We start from the raw sequence: 16578 nt of genomic DNA, 5'->3' as shown, positions 1-16578 counted from the left end.
GAAATGAGCTTGTGGTGGTTCATTACATTTCTAAATAATTGGTTTGAACTTTGGTTGTGTTATTTCAAATATGGGAGAAGCTACTTGATGTGCTCATTTGGGAATTTAAGCAGCAATTGACGTAGTTTGTGATAAGCTAAAAAAAGGTGAAAAAGAGCACAATTGAAAAACACTCTCTCCTCTTTTCTTCTAGATTTTTCCTTATGGACTCAAAAGCAAGCTCAAGTCAAGTCAGTGCTTGCATTCTTCTTTGATTCTTAGATTAAGTTTTCATCATATCGATACTATATTGCAATATGGATTCTGGTAGTTGTTGTGTGGTAAATAGACTATTTTGTATTTGGTTAGAAAATGACTGGTTTTCCTAAAAGAAAAGAGGAGGAACTTGCAGATTCCCCTTCTTTTATCCCAACTTAGTTTTACGTTGCTTTCAGATGTTCAAGATGACATTGCATGTGAAAATTTGGGCATGATTTGTATAAGCAAGCTAGAAGAGTTGCCTTTGAGTATTTGTCGCTTAAATAGAAAGGTATTTCCTCTCCTGTGCTTTTGTTCAGATAATGTAAGATTGTTTTTAATTTTCTTTTCCATAAAGAAAATGGGGTTATCATATCACACACTCTTCTAGTTGTCAATAAGAGCCAATGTAGACAGTAAAGGGTGCTTTGCTCTTCGTTATTTGTTACTTTCTTTTTCGTTTCCCTTTGTGAGCTTGTATCCGTGAACATTTCTCTTCCTTTTTATAATATCAATGAAAAGTTTGTTTATTGTTCAAGAAAAAATAAAGGGCCACCCTACATAGGGCCTTTTGGACTATTAGAAAACAAAGAAATAAACCACAACCTTATTAATGCTATAGTTTACAAAGTTGTCACTTGGTGTAAGAAGACTCCTTTTTTTCATCATGATAGTTACACTTCTCTATTAGCTAATTGGGAGTGCTTCATGTAACCTACATAGGGCCTTTTGTAATTTCATACATCAATGAAATTGTTTCTTTCACTAAAAAAAATAAATAAATAAAGGGTCACCTACCTAGGGTTTAATATCCTTCGGGTTATCTTGACCATCAAATGTAGTAGGGTCAAGTGGTTATCCCATGAGATTAGTCAAGTTGCGTGCAAGTTGGCTCATACACTCACGGATATCAAAAATAAAAGGAAAAAAAAATCTATCTTTGTATAGAGTTTGTTTTCTTTAGTATTCTACTACTCTTAAAGGCATCTCCATTTCACATTGCAAACAGGCAGTTGACTGTAGCCTCCTAGTGATTGGTTATACAATGAAGCCTTCACGTGAACTTGATTTTGCTAAGGTGAGAATTCTTATCAAAAAGGCACTCTTCTAAGAGGTGAAGGTAATCTATTGTCTTAGAAGCAATATGAATGATCCCTTTGTATGGTCTCAGTTATGTTCATTCCATGCATTGATTATTTGGAAAGTACTTCAGTATAGGTATCTGAATATATGTGCTTCATGGTAGCATTAGTTTCTATCTTACTCTGTACCAGTATAAGAAATACAAAATCAAATTATGGATATTATTTATTTCCTTGTATATTTCTAAAGCTATAATTTTATCTTTCCCTTTTTAGGCTAATGGATAATTTTTTTACTATGGTTGGGATCCTTCTTAATGTAAATATTTATATTTCAAAACTCCAGCCTTGATTTTTGCCACAAGGTAACCAAAATTCTCTAACTTCTCATAATTGAATTCCCTCAACCAAATATAGATAGTGGACTTTGAAGCCTTAGATCATATGATAGGCGAAATACCAAAAGACTAGCCAACCTCTCTGTACTGACTGGGACTACTATTTTTCCTCTCTTGCCTGAATTGGAGACTACAATACATTAAGGCACCAGCTTGACTTTTTGTGTTTCTTCAGCCTAAAAATGCCAAAATCTCCTTTTGCATGTTTGAAAAAGTGAGCCTCCACGAGGTATTGTATAAAACTGACAATTTCATCTTCAGGCCAAATGAGCTATTTTCTATGTAAAGAAACAAAAAAATCCTATTACTTTTATTTTCTTCCAACATAAAAATGTTATTCAGTAACTTCCAAATTAAGAAAGACTTATTTTAAAACACGGAAGCTAACAAAATTCATAAACTAGTTGAGACACCTATGAATGAAAATGTAGAACTCAGAGCTAATTCTGAAGACGAACCAGCTGATCAGGCAGATCAGTGATTAGTTAGAAAGCTAATTTACTTAGCTCACACTTGACTAGATAGTATGGCAGGTCAATCTTGAACAAATCTCCCCAGGAACAAACCGAAACTGTGCATAGTATATTGAGATATCTCAAGCATGATCCAAGAAAGGGCCTCGTATTCAAGAAGTCCATGAACCGATCTCTAGAATTCTATATGAGTGCAAATTGGGGAAGCTCTCATATTGGTCATAACTCATAAGTTAACTCCAAGGTACTGTTCCTATGTGTGGGGAAACTTAGTGACCTAGCGCAACAAGAAACAATAAGTTGTGACTCGAAGTAGTGGTGAAGTTGAGTTTTAATCATTAGCTCTTGAGATAAGTGTAAGAATTTGGTTAAAATACCTTCTCACTGAGTTCAAAGCTTAGATATAATGTGTCATCGAATTATTGTAAGACAATCAATATGTCATTACTACTGCAAAAAATCTGATATGCTTCCACAAGTTAAAGTTATTGCGAAAAATCTGATACTCGTCAAGATAGAGCACTACTTCATCAGTGAGAAGATTATGGCTAATATAATCAATATGAGATATGTGCCTTCCAACTGCATGCTTTAAACATATTGACCAAAACATTGTATTGGACCAGCCTTGGTGGTTTGATGAAATACAAAAAAATAATAATAATAATAATAAAAATCTTACATATCTTCAAAAATATTAAACTGTTGGCAATTACTGATTATTTATGTTTTTCCAAACTACTCCTTTATAGTTCAGCTATGCATCAGAGTAATTGATTTTTGAAGTTTGATTTTTTATGCGACTTGCACTCTGTTTGTTACAGCTGTGTACTGTAATTTTAGAACCTTGCAAGTTTTCTTTATTTCTGCACGTTTATATTTTTTTATATTCAGTTTCAAATTTATACATTGCCCTGAATGTTGCAGAGGGGTGCCTTCCCTCTGTATCCTACCGAGAATGGGTTGATTTTCATGCCCCTGACATTTGAACTCCCTTTACCATCTCAATTGCCTGAGGTTGACGTGATTCTCCATAAAGCCACAGATGAAATTCTATTTGTTGAGCTTAGCAACTTTTCAGATCTCTCTAACAAAGTAACCTACTCCAGTAGAATGCAGGAGTTGCAAAGGTAACATTAAGATTTCCAGGAATCAGGTTATTCAAGGGGGGAAAAAAACATGTTTCCTGGATTATGGTGCTTCTATTTTTTATGAAATGATATTGCAAAAAGATTGTGGAATACTAGGGTGAAGGTCGATGGGTTGCTTCTTACTGATATTACACTTACAGTGCTTAATTCCCTTTCTTTAGTTGTTGTTGTTGTGTTTTCTTTTTTTTGGTTAATGGTGTAGAACAAATGAGAGAGATTGATATTATTGCATAAAAATGAGAAATACAAAGGAGCTTCCTATTTATAAACAAATAGGACTCAACTTAAAAGCTTTAACTAAGCCAACTAACTCTTTAACTACCCAACAGCTTTAAACTATACTAATTACCGTATGGTTAATTACATCAATTTCCCTCCCCCTAACATAAAGCTCGTCCTCGAGTTTAAGTAGCCAAGGTAAAAGTATCTGGTGCCTCATATGGATAGATATCTACAACATTGAATATCGGATTAATGTTGAAATTCGGGGGAAGTTTGATCTTATAAGCATTCGGGCCATATCTTTGTAAGACTTCATACGGTCCAAATTTCTTCCTCTGTAGCTTGGGAGCAGAACCAGTAGGCAACCTTCCTTTTGAGAGGTGTACCATGATAAGATCTCCTTCCTTGAAATCAACTTCTCTGCCTTTTCTATCTGCCTTAGCTTTGTATTTCGCATTAGCTTCTTCGATGTGTTTGTGCACCTCCTGATGTAACTTCGTGATCCTTTCCGCCATTTGGTCAGCTTCCAAACTAAAATCAACAGAAGATGGTATATCAGCCAAGTCAACAGTTAACCTAGGGAGCTTAGTGTAGACTATTTCAAAGGGGGACTTCCCTGTAGATCGATTTTGCATATTATTGAATGCAAATTCAGCTTGTGCAAGGGTCAAGTCATTGTTTCGGCTTGTCATTACAAAGGCAGCGGATAAGACTTCCTGGAGTTCGATTTGTTACTTCCGTTTGTCCATCAGTTTATGGATGATTTGTAGTGCTATACTTGAGAGAAGTATCGAATTTCTTCCAAATGGTATTCTAAAAGTATCTTAAACATTTGGCATCTCTATCTGATACAATTGTTTTTGGAATTCCATGTAAACGAACAATTTCCCTGAAAAAGAGGTTAGCCACATAGACATCATCAGTAGTTTTTTTACAAGCTAAAAAATGGGCCATTTTACTAAAACGGTCAACCACAACTAAAACAGAATCATATCCTCTCTAGTTCTTGGTGGACCTAACACGAAATCCATTGACAAGTCTTCCCAAATGGTTTCGAGAATAGGAAGTGGTATATATAGCCCTGTATTTTGTTTAGTTCCTTTGTTTGTTTGACAAATAAAACACTTTGAAACATAGCTAAAGACATCTTTCCTAAGCTGTGGCTAAAAAAAACGTGTAGCAACCAGATTTAATGTTTTATCCCGTCCAAAATGTCCAGCTAGGCCGCCTAAATGTAAGTTTTTTATAAGGGCTTCTCTTAAGGATGTATGGGGAATACAGAGTTGGTCACCTTTGAAGAGGTATCCATTGACCAGATGGAAATCTTCTGAATTATTGTGATCTGTGCATTTGGTCCAGATTTCGTGAAAATCTTGGTCATTACAATAGGTTGTTGGAAGGTCAGAAAAAGCTGTTATTTCCCCTTTTTAATAAGGTCAAAAGTGTCCCTTTTCTACTCAGAGCATCTGCGGCTTTATTTAGGGTTCCATCTTGATGTTTTATTACAAAATCAAAGCGTTGAAGAAATGATAACCAATGTGCATGCATACGGCTAATGGATTTTTGTGTATGTAAAAATTTGAGAGAAAAGTGGTCTGTAAAGAGTATAAATTCTTGACTTAGGAGGTAGTGTTCCCACTGTTTTAGAGCCCTAACTAGAGCATATAGCTCTTGTTCATATGTGCTCCATTTTTGACGGGGTTGGTTAAGTTTTTCACTGAAGTATTCTATTGGGTGTTGGTTTTGGGATAGGATAGCGCCAATTTCTATACCGGAAACATCCACAGCTACTTCGAATGGTTGTGTGAAATCAGGTAGGCGTAGGGCTGGGCTGTCAGTACGTTTTTGTTTAAGAATTTCAAAGCTGTCTTGTTGGCTTTTATCCCACTTAAAGTTTCCTTTTCGTAAACAATCTGTTAAAGGACTTGCTAAAGTACTTAAGTTTTTAATAAACTTTCTGTAAAAAGAAGCGATGCCGAGAAGCATTGTACAGCTTTGATTGATTGGGGTTGCGGCCAATTAGTTATGGCTTTAATTTTTGATGGATCCATTCTAAGCCCAGCAGCACTGATAATAAATCCTAAGAAGAAAATTTTTGTTGCTAAAAACAAGCATTTTTTAAGGTTGATGACTAAGTGATTTGTATGAAGTGTGGTAAATAGAAGTTGTAGATGTGTAAGGTGATCTTCCTTAGTTTTACTATAGACTAGGATGTCATCAAAGTAAACAACAATAAATTTATGGAGATAGGGAAGAAGAACCTAGTTCATAGGCCTCATGAACGTGCTAGGGGCGTTGGACAAGCCAAATGACATTACAAGCCATTCAAACAAACCTTCATTGGTCTTGAATGCTGTCTTCCATTCATCTCCTGGTCGAATTCTGATTTGGTGATAGCCACTGCGAAGATCTATTTTGGAAAAAGTTTCAGCCCCTCCCAACTGATCTAATAAGTCTCCAATCCTTGGTATAGGGAAGCAGTATTTGACAGTTATCTTGTTGATAGCTCGACTATCAACCAGTGATTTCGAGGCGCACCCGGGCGCTCGCATTAGGCGAGAGGCGAGGCGATTTTGCCCAGGTGCGCCTTGCAAGGTGCCCAGGCGAGAGCCTTCAACCGGGCGCTCGCCTTGGCGCGCCTCGACACGCCTTTGCGCACCTCTCGCCTGAGGCAAGGCAATCGCCTTGTTGAAGGCGGGCGCACAAATAGCCCACCTCAAATGAAAAGCCCTAAAAATTATCCAAATTCTCCTTGACAGCTTCTTCTTCTTTGTTTTTGTTCGCCTTCTTTGTATTTGCCGGCAACTATTTGCCTCCGTCGATCGTCGAAATTAAAAAGAAGAAACATTAGGATGGAAGAAGAATGAAGAGTCGAAGAAAGAAGAATGAAAAGTAGAGTAGAAGAGTGAAAGGAAGAAGAAGTGTTGAAATTAGGAAGAAGAAGATTCGGATGCAAAAAAAAGAAAAATAAGAAAAGTGGGAGAAAAGCAAAAGGTAGAATTATATTTTCAAGAAGCATTAAATGAGGGTCATGCATGGTATTATTTTCAAGAACATTTAGTGCTAGTGCCATGCATGGTGACTAATAAACAGATGGCAACTTAAATGGGTTATTGCTATTGCATTTTACGATATAAAAACTTTTAAAATTTTTATATTTTTTTTCTTAATTTAAGTGAACTTTTATTTAAACATTAAATTATTTTTTAATGTTTTAATGTTTTAAAAGATGTACGTTAATATTTTTACCTCTTTTCTTTATTTTATTTGATATATTTATTGTTTAATCTTTTTTTTATAACTTTGGCATTTTATATATATATATATATATATATATATATATATATATAAATAAAGGTGCGCCTTGCTTCACTCAGGCGTCGCCTTTTTATCGCCTGTCGCCTTAAGGCGATCTAAGGACTTGTCGCCTTGAGGTGCGCCTTGCGCCTTGAAAACACTGCTATCAACGCACATTCTCCACGAGCCATCTTTTTTAGGAGTTAAGAGGGCTGGTACTGCACACGGACTCAAGCTGGGCTGAATATGTCCTTTTTCCAGCAGCTCTGCTATTTGGTCGTGTTGGATCTTATATTCTGTGAGATTCATTTATAGTGTGGAAGATTAGGTAGAGTAGTTCCTGGTACAAGATCAATATGGTGTTGTATGTCTCGTAGGGGTGGTAGGTGTGTCTTGTGGCTTAAGAAGTTTAAGAAATTTGTGAAGGAGGGATTGGACAGACGGGTGCATATTTGTGCCTGATATGTTGTCTGAAGGTGTGAAGTTCTTGATAACCAAACCTAATATATGGGCAGAACGGTGAAGGAGAAATTGTCTCCCACGTCAAATGTGGAACAAATTCCCTTTATCCAAAGCCTTATAATTGGTTTGGTTTATCAAGGGTAGCAAGACCACTGTTTTCCTCATCCAAGAGAATTCATAGGTATTGTCGCAACATTTGTGAAGAGCTCGTGTATCATATTGCCACGGCCTGCCTAAAAGGATATGACATACATCCATATCTAACACATCACATGTTATTTGGTCTTTGTAACTGGTTCCAATTGAAAGAGGAACCGTACAAATTGTGTTAACCAAACTTCTCCACCTTTGTGGATCCAGCTCAGCTTATATGGTGAAGGGTGGGGGGAAACCTTGAGATTAAGAGCGGCAACCAGGCTTACTAGATACTACATTTTCAGTGCTCCCACTATCAATTATTATGTTGCATATTTTTCCATTGACTGTGCACCGAGTGCGAAATAAGAAATGTCGTTGGGGTGTTGGATTTGTCTTTGGAGTCAATAGGATTCGTTCTAGAACACAAGCAACTTGTTCGCCATCCTGGTTCCACATATTGATGTAATCGTTAGTAGCCTTTAAGTTCTGTTATTAGCTTTTGTTTTAAAGCTTATGTTTAATAGGCTTTAGGTTATGTTTGGTAGGCTTTTAAGTTTTACCCGTGGTAACTTTGTTTACCGTTACTTAGTTTTAAGCTAAGAATCCTATAAATAGGTTTCAGCCCTTCAAAAAAGAGATAGATTCATTCCTTACAAACTTGGCTGGAACAACTAAGAAAATAAGGAAACTATCTCAATAATCTAACATCTATGGCAACTATAAAACATATAGTAAATATTTAGTTGATAATATAAAACCAACCGTATTAATAGAAAATATTGTAAATGGAGTTGTTAATAGACTAAACCAACTCCTATTATTAGGATACAGTATTATAATAGGAATTGGTTTTTACTCGACAAAGTGGGAGGGAATGAAGGTAGACAATATTGAAGTGGTTTTGCCTCAAGTGTACTCAAGAGGGGAGGGTCTAATAACCTCAAATTATTTTGAATTATTGTACTTTCTTATCTTTCAACTTTCAATACAATTTTTAAAGACAACCTCAAGTTATTATTATTTTTTAAATAAAATTTTTAACAACTAACAAACTCCTACTAGAAAACTCTTTTGTTAATGTACTCAAGTATCCTAATAATATTTATAATCACTGCTCTAACGATAATTCCTAATGTTGCCCACTTACAATATTTCCTGCTTGCTATTCCCTCCCACCATAATGATCCTAAAAGACTCTCTTAGATTTCAACCAATGCTAAATTTTTGTGCATGTACAGGTACATTGAAGTCCACTCAGATTTATGTGTAGTCGACCCACTTAACAATATACAACCTGTACTGGATCGGTTAGAAATTCAACAGATTCTTCTCAGGCTGGAGGAGGCTCTAAAATCTGAAGGCTGTATGATCAGGGGTCCTCATTTTCTCAAGGTCTTTGTCTTGTCATGTTTCTCTTATACTGGAAGGGTCAGCAGATGTTATAAATGTCCAGGGTTCTTTGTTTTCTATCCGAAAATAAAATAAAATGTCCCAGGGTCACTCCTCTTGTGGTATCTTGTTTTATGTTTCAAATTTACCAGTAAAGCATGGAAATATTAGAACAAAAGAAGTGATTGGGACACTCATTGAATTTTGTAGTTCCATGTTTATGTTTCTAAGTTTTCTGAGAATAATCAGAAGATGATAGATAATTTGAGGAGGAATTGAAAAGTCTTACCCTAATAGATCTGTTACTGTAATCTCCAAGTAAATGCAAAATGAACTGTTTTTGTTTGGTCCCGTCTTATTTTGTGTGGAATGTTGTAGTTTCCTTCTAATAAACTTATATATGTGGTTCCCAAATATGCAGGTTGGTAATTTTAATGAGGCTAACTTGGTGCAAAACCTATCTGAAGCTAAACTATCTCTTCCTTGTATAGTGAAGCCGCAAGTTGCTTGTGGAGTTTCTGATGCTCACAAAATGGTATTGATTATATTTGTTTTCATTTATTATGAATTTTCTTTCACATGTAATGAAAGCAGAAGATTTGCACCTTATGGACTGGAATCTTGCATCAAACCATCAATGGTTGCCTACAATAACTGTTGGTTTTATATATTTAATAGATAATTATTGTAAATTTTCATTGTTTCCTTTTCTATACAGGAGTTCATAGTTTCTTTTATTACATGTAATTAGGAGTTTATCCTTTTAGTTTCCTTGTTAAGGAAAGTTTCTCACCTCTATTTAAAGGTACTAGAGTATTATTTTTGGAATAAGAAAAACAATTTTATTTTTTCTTCTGAAATTGACTTAGTATCAGAGCGGGAGGTCTGGTATTCAAATCCCTGCATTTTTATTTCCTCCACATTTATAATGATTTCCACTTGTTGGGTCTTGTGCAATTATCCAAACCCACAAGTGAGGGGGAGTGGTGAGATATCCATAAATGAATTAAATTTATCCAACCCATCGACTTAAGTGGGTTGAGTGGTGGTTTATTCATCCTTAACAATAACATTAGATTATGTTTACTTGCTATGCTAATTAGAGTGGTGATGTTGCTTTATACTGGTAATTAGTTTACTCGAGAAGGAAGAAAGCATGGTTTTATTTAAGATTATGAATTGATGCTCATGTTGAGTTATGACTTACGAGTTTTTTCTTTTAACATAAGTTTAATTTTTAGTTTTTATTTCTTTAAGTTTCTTTCTTTAATTGTTAGATTTAATTTTCAGTTTTTTATCTTTTAAGTTTCATTTTTATGGATGGTAAGTTTCTCCATTTTAATGTTGGTTTAAGTTATGTGTTTTGTACACCTATATAAGGGTAAACTTCCACAAGAAGTTTGTATCACCAACATTTGTACTTTCATTTGTTTATTCACAATTTTGTATCACTTCAATTAGAAGTTGATTTTTCCTTCTATTGAATTCTACTCTCTCACATTTCATATTTCCTCATTGTTCATTAAACATTGAGATTTTTACTATTGTTTCCGCATTATTTTTTATCACTTTCATTTTCTCAACCGCTCATATTTTTGTTTCATATTGTGGCTATTATCTGCATATCTGTCGCAATTGGTCTGTCACTATGCTATTTTGGTCAAATTACTATTCACGGTATTACCAGTCGTCTGATGGCCCAAATTTGGAAATTTGGGTGAATTAGATAATGGTATCAAATTAGGCTTTTTTTCATACCCTATAAGCAACTCCATTTGCTTGTTAGCAGAATCTTATACAGTCAATCATTGTTTCATTGAAATCTCATGTAACAGGCAATCATCTTTAAAGTTGAAGATCTCAAGAACTTGAATGTTCCTCTTCCAGCTATTATTCAGGTGAGAAATCTCATGAGATCTTTGACAACTTGTCCATTTGACCTCCATTAGCCTGCTAGCTGCACATTTCAAAAACTTGATATTAATCCCGTGGTTCATTGATTAAATATTTGCTGAAACTGCAGGAATACGTGGATCATTCATCGACTCTCTACAAATTTTATGTACTAGGTGAAAAGATTTTTTATGCCGTTAAGAAGTCTACACCAAACATAAGTACATTGATCAACTTAAACCAAAGTGATAAACTTGGACCATTGGTGTTCGACAGGTAGCACTTTTACTTATTACTTTCCTTCGTATGTTTTTCTTTAATAAATTGCTTACCATTGAGTGAATAGCTCATAACATTATCGCTTTACGTACAGCTTGAAATCTCTTCCCATTGCCGATGGAAGCCAACAATTAGAAGGCAAAAAAGACAAGGACATCAATCTTGAGCTAATCCAAAACTCTGCAAATTGGCTTAGGAGGGTACTTGATCTTTCTATCTTTGGGTTCGATGTTGTTGTAAGTAGTCAATTCATCTTCTTCCGCTTCTTGTTTTTTCACGATCATCCAATCAACGAAGTTCCTGATTGGATCTATTCCAATTTTCCCATGGAAATTGAACAACGCGTTGAAGTTTTGGGTGGAAATTTCAGGTTGAAGACGAGAGTGGTGATCATGTGATTGTGGATGTCAACTATCTGCCCTCTTTCAAGGAGGTTCCTGATGGCATTGCAATACCTGCTTTCTGGGAAGCCATCAAGAACAAGTATGACAACTTCAAAAAGGCAACTAAGCAGTAACTCTTACTAACTTTTCTTTGGCTCTTGTTCTTGTGGGCCAATTCTATTTCTATCAATAAAATTTAACTAGTTCTGCGATGCTATTTCTGGCGTAGTTTATTAAATTAAGTGATAAATTTCAACGGTGCTCCTCAAAAATGGCCTCTGCCTCTTTCAGTATGGATAGATAGATACAAAATCAAGGCTATGAAGGGTGCATTAAAAGTATTTTTGAAATTCAAAAATACTTGTAGAATGCTTTCGTCCCAAATGCTTAATCGAAAAGCATTCATAAGTACTTAATTCTTTAAAAGAGATCAAAGTATTACTCTTATTGGTTATGTTAATTTCTTTAACATAACCCATCTTTATGCATTGCATGTCGTGTAGCTTCTACAAATCTGTTGAGTGTTTCAAAACAAAATGGGAAGCATTAGGAGAAGTAGTTTGAAGTGATAGAATTGATATATCCTAGGAAAAAGGTTGTATGCATATTATGCCTATTCCTATTCCTATTTCTGTTGAAGCTTTTCAGAGCAAAGTTGAGTGAACACTGGCAGTCTTTTTTTGGTCCTCTCGTTGGTCGAACCATAAAGAACCTCATGGATATACTGGTTTACATCTTCCCTTTTCGTGCTCTTTGAATTAGGGAGAACAATCTTGATGCCATCATCTTCTGGTGACCAGTCAACGATGGAAATGGTAGAGATCAGGGATGGCTTAGTGTTCATGTGTCGTATCGACATTGTTTTACCACCTTCGCTTCTGCTAACTTCACTATTGTTGATTGTATCTATTACGTACGAATGCGATGTTGTTACAGCTAATGCATGGCTGTCGCAGAACTTGGAGTGGCCATAAGTGGTACAATATGAATCGCTAACCTACAGTAGAGAACATGGAGATTTAAAAGTCTATTTCAATTAAAGCTGTATAATGTTAATTGTCACATGTCTGGTGATACCTTAGGTTTGTTTTTAACGGGTAAACGAGCTGGGCGAAGCTCCTCCTTTCCATGTGCAAACTGCCAACGAAAGTCCAAATTAGAAAATCTACGCATTGTAGCTTTACCATCATGTATACTTATAACCAAAGCTGAGTCTAATGATTGTTTAACATAGTATTAAAACATCAGGTTTCAAGTTCAAACTCTCACAATCTCCTTTTTTTTTTCCAAAGTTGTTATCATAGCTACCCAAGCAGTTTTTCCCTACCTCACAAAAAGAACTGTATTTTCTAAAACCAATTCATATGTTCCGAACCTATGTAACATTAATTATGAACAGACACACCAAGTTTTTAATGTACTTGTATTAATGAAATGAGAATTAATTTTATAGATCATTGGATTATGTCTTTGCTAGCTTATAGAACCATTTTTATGAATCGTGTCGGTTTGAAATTTTTTATGAAGTTCAAATTTTGGTCTTAATGAATAATATCGTTCCCTTTGGTTAGGTTATTAGTAATTTCTCTTAAATATTACGTTTAGATTGTAATACTAAAAAAAGCGAATAATATGCCTTATTAGATATAAAATGAACAAAATGACTACTTAGAGAAAGTAGAGATATCTTAACTAATAAGAACATATATGGTGATGATTGCAAGTTGTGTTGTGTTTTCTTTGGCTTGTGTCATGGTGCTCACTCTAATAAACTGCATGTTGCTACTCAATCAACCATCGAAAGGAAATGTAGGGTTCTTGTCCTACTATTTGATGACATTTTCTGGTTATTCAACTTTTGGAAGAGTTAAGATTCACTTATCTTCTACTCTAGTAGCTTGGTGAGATAATATATATACAATTAACAAGTGGATCAACCTTGGCAACGAACCTACTCTTCCACTATCATTCTAAATACATTGAAACTCTGTGCATTTTCCGAATTCCGAACAAAAAAAATTGGGAGTGGGCTTTATTCCATCCTTAAATCAGGTTCTGAATGTCGTAAAAATCTTTATTGCACCCACATTTTCAGATTCTAAGAGAATAATTGATACCGCACCACTTTTTTAATGGAGAATTTATTTAAATCAAGTTATTATAAAACAATGTTAAAATGTATAAGGAATTTATTATTAGAATGAACAGATACCTCCAAATGACTAAAAAATCTATCTACAATATGCATTCATCAATAAATAATTGCATAAAGAAGCAAAGTTCTGCACTAAACAATATGAGAAATCGAAGCCAATAATTCAGATCATATCATCATGGACGGACGAAATAACTAACCTGGCATTTATGGCCGTAGCGGCAGCTTCCAGAATCCTCCCATGAGCGGCAAATATCGGTTCTGTATAAGTTTTTGCCCGACAATGAACCCCCGCCGGTTACAGATTCTGAAGCAGACCTCATAGTCTTCGCTCCCCCAGGGACCGAACTGATCAAAATTCCATCCATTACTATCACTTCCTCATCGACCTTCACTGGAGTTCCATAAATTTGCGGAGATCTTGCGGTCGGGGTTTCCAAATTCTCGATAGCCGAAAGTGGTGACAACGACGATCCTCCCCCCCGAGAACCGAAGCTACTGCTTCTCGAAGTGCTGCTAGCGTAGTGGTTCATAATAGCGGAGCGGTAGTTGGCATTGATGACGTCCGGTACCGGAGTGGAAAACGTGTCACCGACGGATGGTAATTTCCCGATGACGGGAGATCGAGAGCGAAAGTACCTTACGATCGATGTAGAACGATCAAGCTTCTCGGAGTAACGATCGAGCATCGTTGGACTTTTACAGTTTGTTTCCTGGTGATAGTGTCCGGTCCCGCCGATGACCAAATGATTGTCCATCTGAATGTTGATCGGCGGAACCGTAACGTTTAGTCCTTTGATAATGGACGTTTTGGAGCTCCTCTTGCCTTGGCGACCTTCCATGATTCAGTAAAACAACCTAAAATTTCCATGTTAAAATGATAAGCTTACTAAAAACGATTTGATGCACAACGAAAAGAAAATCTACCAGCAATTCGATGTTCATCGGCGACGTAGGATATGTCGAGGCTGATCTCCCTAATACTACGAAACAGATTTGTTCATGGTAGAAAATAATGGTCCAGTACTCAAAGAATCCGGCGAAACAAACTTATAAAATATCAGAAATAGCGAATGATGCATATGGACAGAAGATTGAGATGCTAATATTGAGAACAGAGAATAAACATTCAGTTTTGGAACGAACAATTCTATCAAATTGAGAAAATCGAAGATCCTAGGCTCGATTCAAATTGCAAAGTAACATGTACACATTGTGAAAAGGACATCAATTGAAACGGAAAAGGAGATTGGTGCAGCGTTGAAAATCGAAGCCGTGAACGCTCGAAGGCAAACAAAAAAACTTGACTTAATCTTACAGTGACGGAGTAAAAGAAACGGAAGATTGATTTTAAATTCTTCAAGATCGGATAGAAAGATCTCAAACTGACAGAGTAAAATAGCGAATGATGGATACGGACAGAAGATTCAGATGCTAAAATGGAGAACAGTGAAGAAACATTCAGTTTCAGAACAAACAATTATATCAAAATGAGAACATCAAAGATGCTAGGCTCGGTTCAAATTGCAAATTATCACGAATACATTGTGAAAATGACATCAATTGAAACGACAAAAGGAGATTGGTACAGAGTTGAAAATCGAAGCCGTGAACGCTCAAAGGCAGAAAAAAACTTCATTCGATCTCACACTGACAGAGTAAAAGAAACTGAAGTAGATCTCACACTGACAGAGTAAAATAGCGAATGATGGATACGGACAGAAGATTGAGATGCTAAAATGGAGAACAGAGAAGAAACATTCAGTTTCGACAAACAATTCTATCAAAATGAGAAAATCAAAGATGCGGGGCTCGATTTAAATTGCAAATTAGCACGATCACATTGTGAAAACGACATCAATTGAAACGAAACTGGAGATTGTTGCAGAGTTGAAAATCGAAGCCGCGAACGCTCAAAGGCAAAAGAGAACTTCATTCAATCTCACACTGACAGAGTAAAAGACACTGAAGATTGATTTGAAATTCTTCAAGCTCAGATACGAAGCAGGAGAAAGATCGTCCTTTTGCATAAGGAGAAAAGTCGTTTGGACTGGAGTGGAGCACGTAGCTTGGTGAGATCAAACGAAGAAGTACCTGGAAAAATTCCGAGTTCCGATGCTTCAGATTGTTGATTCCACTGTTTAGAGGCTTCGACTCAGAGAGAGAAATTAAAGTTACATTTCTTTGGCATCGTCTGGAGACCATCGTTGGGAGCTTCGAGCTTGGGAGAGAAGCAACATTATCCCCATAAGGGCAGAATTCATAACCGAGCTGCACATTGATTACAAAATATATATATATCATATCATTCTCTGACGTCACCCGGACTCAGACTCAGTGGTATGAACTTTTCCCATATATATATAACCAACAATATATTTTTTTTTCTTTTTTTTGAATGTATAACCAACAATATCTAGCCATCTAGGTGCTTATGTTTCAAAAAAAAATAATAAAAGAAACTTAGGCCCATGCTCATTACCCAGCGTATGTCTTGGCCACGAAGACCCTTAAAAAATTAACATCTCATCATTTTTTTAAAAAAGAGAAAACAATATCGCCTTTTATTTTTCTTTCTACTTGTCAAAAAATTAATAATAGTTAGTAAAAAAAAGTGAACCGATAAAACCCAAAGTACTTTTTATACATAACCAAATGTAAAAAAAAAATTAAAATTGATGTTGGAGCTCGAAATTGCTGAGCTCGGATGTAACGTAGATCGGAACGTGCAGGATGAATTACGGCCAACGGTTTAACACCTTCCCAAAACACTCTTAAGACCTGCAAAACAAAGTTAGCACTCTGACGAGTAAGTTAGTTCTAGTCCGAGCTAACTTGCTGAGTCTCTTTAGGATTGCGTACCTTGCATTTAAGGCAAGGGTTTCTATTTATAGAAACTGGACCCAACAGGAATTCTGACACACCCTAAAAATGCGGCGTGTTGTCGGGTTCGGAAGATACCGCGTTACGGACTTCATCATAGGTCGGCTCGGTGTCCTAGCTCATACTCCGTCTACCG

General features: G+C 36.0%; 2 protein-coding genes and 1 long non-coding RNA gene across 15 annotated transcripts in view; 1 reads left to right on the top strand and 2 right to left on the bottom strand.

Annotated features, from left to right (window-relative positions):
• The window catches only part of ITPK4 (inositol 1,3,4-trisphosphate 5/6-kinase 4), a 31655-nt gene extending 20034 nt beyond the window's left edge, over positions 1-11621 (top strand). For 8 of the 9 annotated variants that reach the window (XM_022298886.2, XM_022298884.2, XM_088123243.1 and 5 more), the window contains 9 exons: positions 435-529; positions 1247-1315; positions 3118-3320; positions 8699-8852; positions 9271-9384; positions 10685-10747; positions 10873-11018; positions 11116-11257; positions 11392-11621. In XM_022298886.2, the coding sequence (XP_022154578.1) occupies positions 435-529; positions 1247-1315; positions 3118-3320; positions 8699-8852; positions 9271-9384; positions 10685-10747; positions 10873-11018; positions 11116-11257; positions 11392-11538 (1133 nt within the window). In that variant the 3' untranslated portion in view covers positions 11539-11621. The remainder of the gene's footprint in view (positions 1-434; positions 530-1246; positions 1316-3117; positions 3321-8698; positions 8853-9270; positions 9385-10684; positions 10748-10872; positions 11019-11115; positions 11258-11391) is intronic. The other variant, XM_088123236.1, reaches the window with a different exon arrangement.
• Positions 3541-6193, bottom strand: LOC148211874 (uncharacterized). Its single transcript, XR_015790401.1, has 2 exons — positions 5825-6193; positions 3541-4452 (listed from the first exon to the last, which is right to left on the bottom strand). It is a non-coding gene; the product is annotated as an uncharacterized LOC148211874 (long non-coding RNA).
• A 209-nt stretch (positions 11622-11830) lies between the features above and the next one.
• On the bottom strand, positions 11831-15830 carry LOC111021811 (uncharacterized). 5 transcript variants are annotated; one of them, XM_022298892.2, is made up of 5 exons: positions 15654-15830; positions 14487-14542; positions 13760-14417; positions 12482-12541; positions 11831-12401 (listed from the first exon to the last, which is right to left on the bottom strand). In XM_022298892.2, the coding sequence occupies exons 3-5, from the start codon at positions 14399-14401 to the stop codon at positions 12030-12032; spliced, it is 1074 nt and encodes a 357-aa protein (XP_022154584.1). In that variant the 5' UTR covers positions 14402-14417; positions 14487-14542; positions 15654-15830; the 3' UTR covers positions 11831-12029. The 5 variants fall into 5 exon arrangements, with proteins under 5 accessions (XP_022154584.1, XP_087979370.1, XP_087979371.1 ...); XM_088123244.1 differs by having other exon boundaries at positions 14487-14536; XM_088123245.1 differs by having other exon boundaries at positions 13760-14394; positions 14487-14536.
• Between the last annotated feature and the right edge of the window lie 748 nt (positions 15831-16578).

Source organism: Momordica charantia (assembly GCF_013281855.1).
Source record: "Momordica charantia cultivar OHB3-1 chromosome 4 unlocalized genomic scaffold, Mcharantia_2.0 BLBB01000004.1, whole genome shotgun sequence".
Taxonomy (NCBI): Eukaryota; Viridiplantae; Streptophyta; class Magnoliopsida; order Cucurbitales; family Cucurbitaceae; genus Momordica; species Momordica charantia.
Note: the sequence above shows the minus strand (reverse complement) of the source record. Positions and strands in the feature narration are given on the sequence as shown.

Coding starts and splice junctions, on each gene's coding strand:
- LOC111021811 (XM_022298892.2), bottom strand. CDS start 14,401: ATGGAAGGTCGCCAAGGCAAGAGGAGCTCCAAAACGTCCATTATCAAA. Junction 12,542..13,759: donor GCTACGGCCATAAATGCCAG/GTTAGTTATTTC, acceptor TTTCGTTGGCAG/TTTGCACATGGAAAGGAGGA. Junction 12,402..12,481: donor CCGTTAAAAACAAACCTAAG/GTATCACCAGAC, acceptor TCTCTACTGTAG/GTTAGCGATTCATATTGTAC.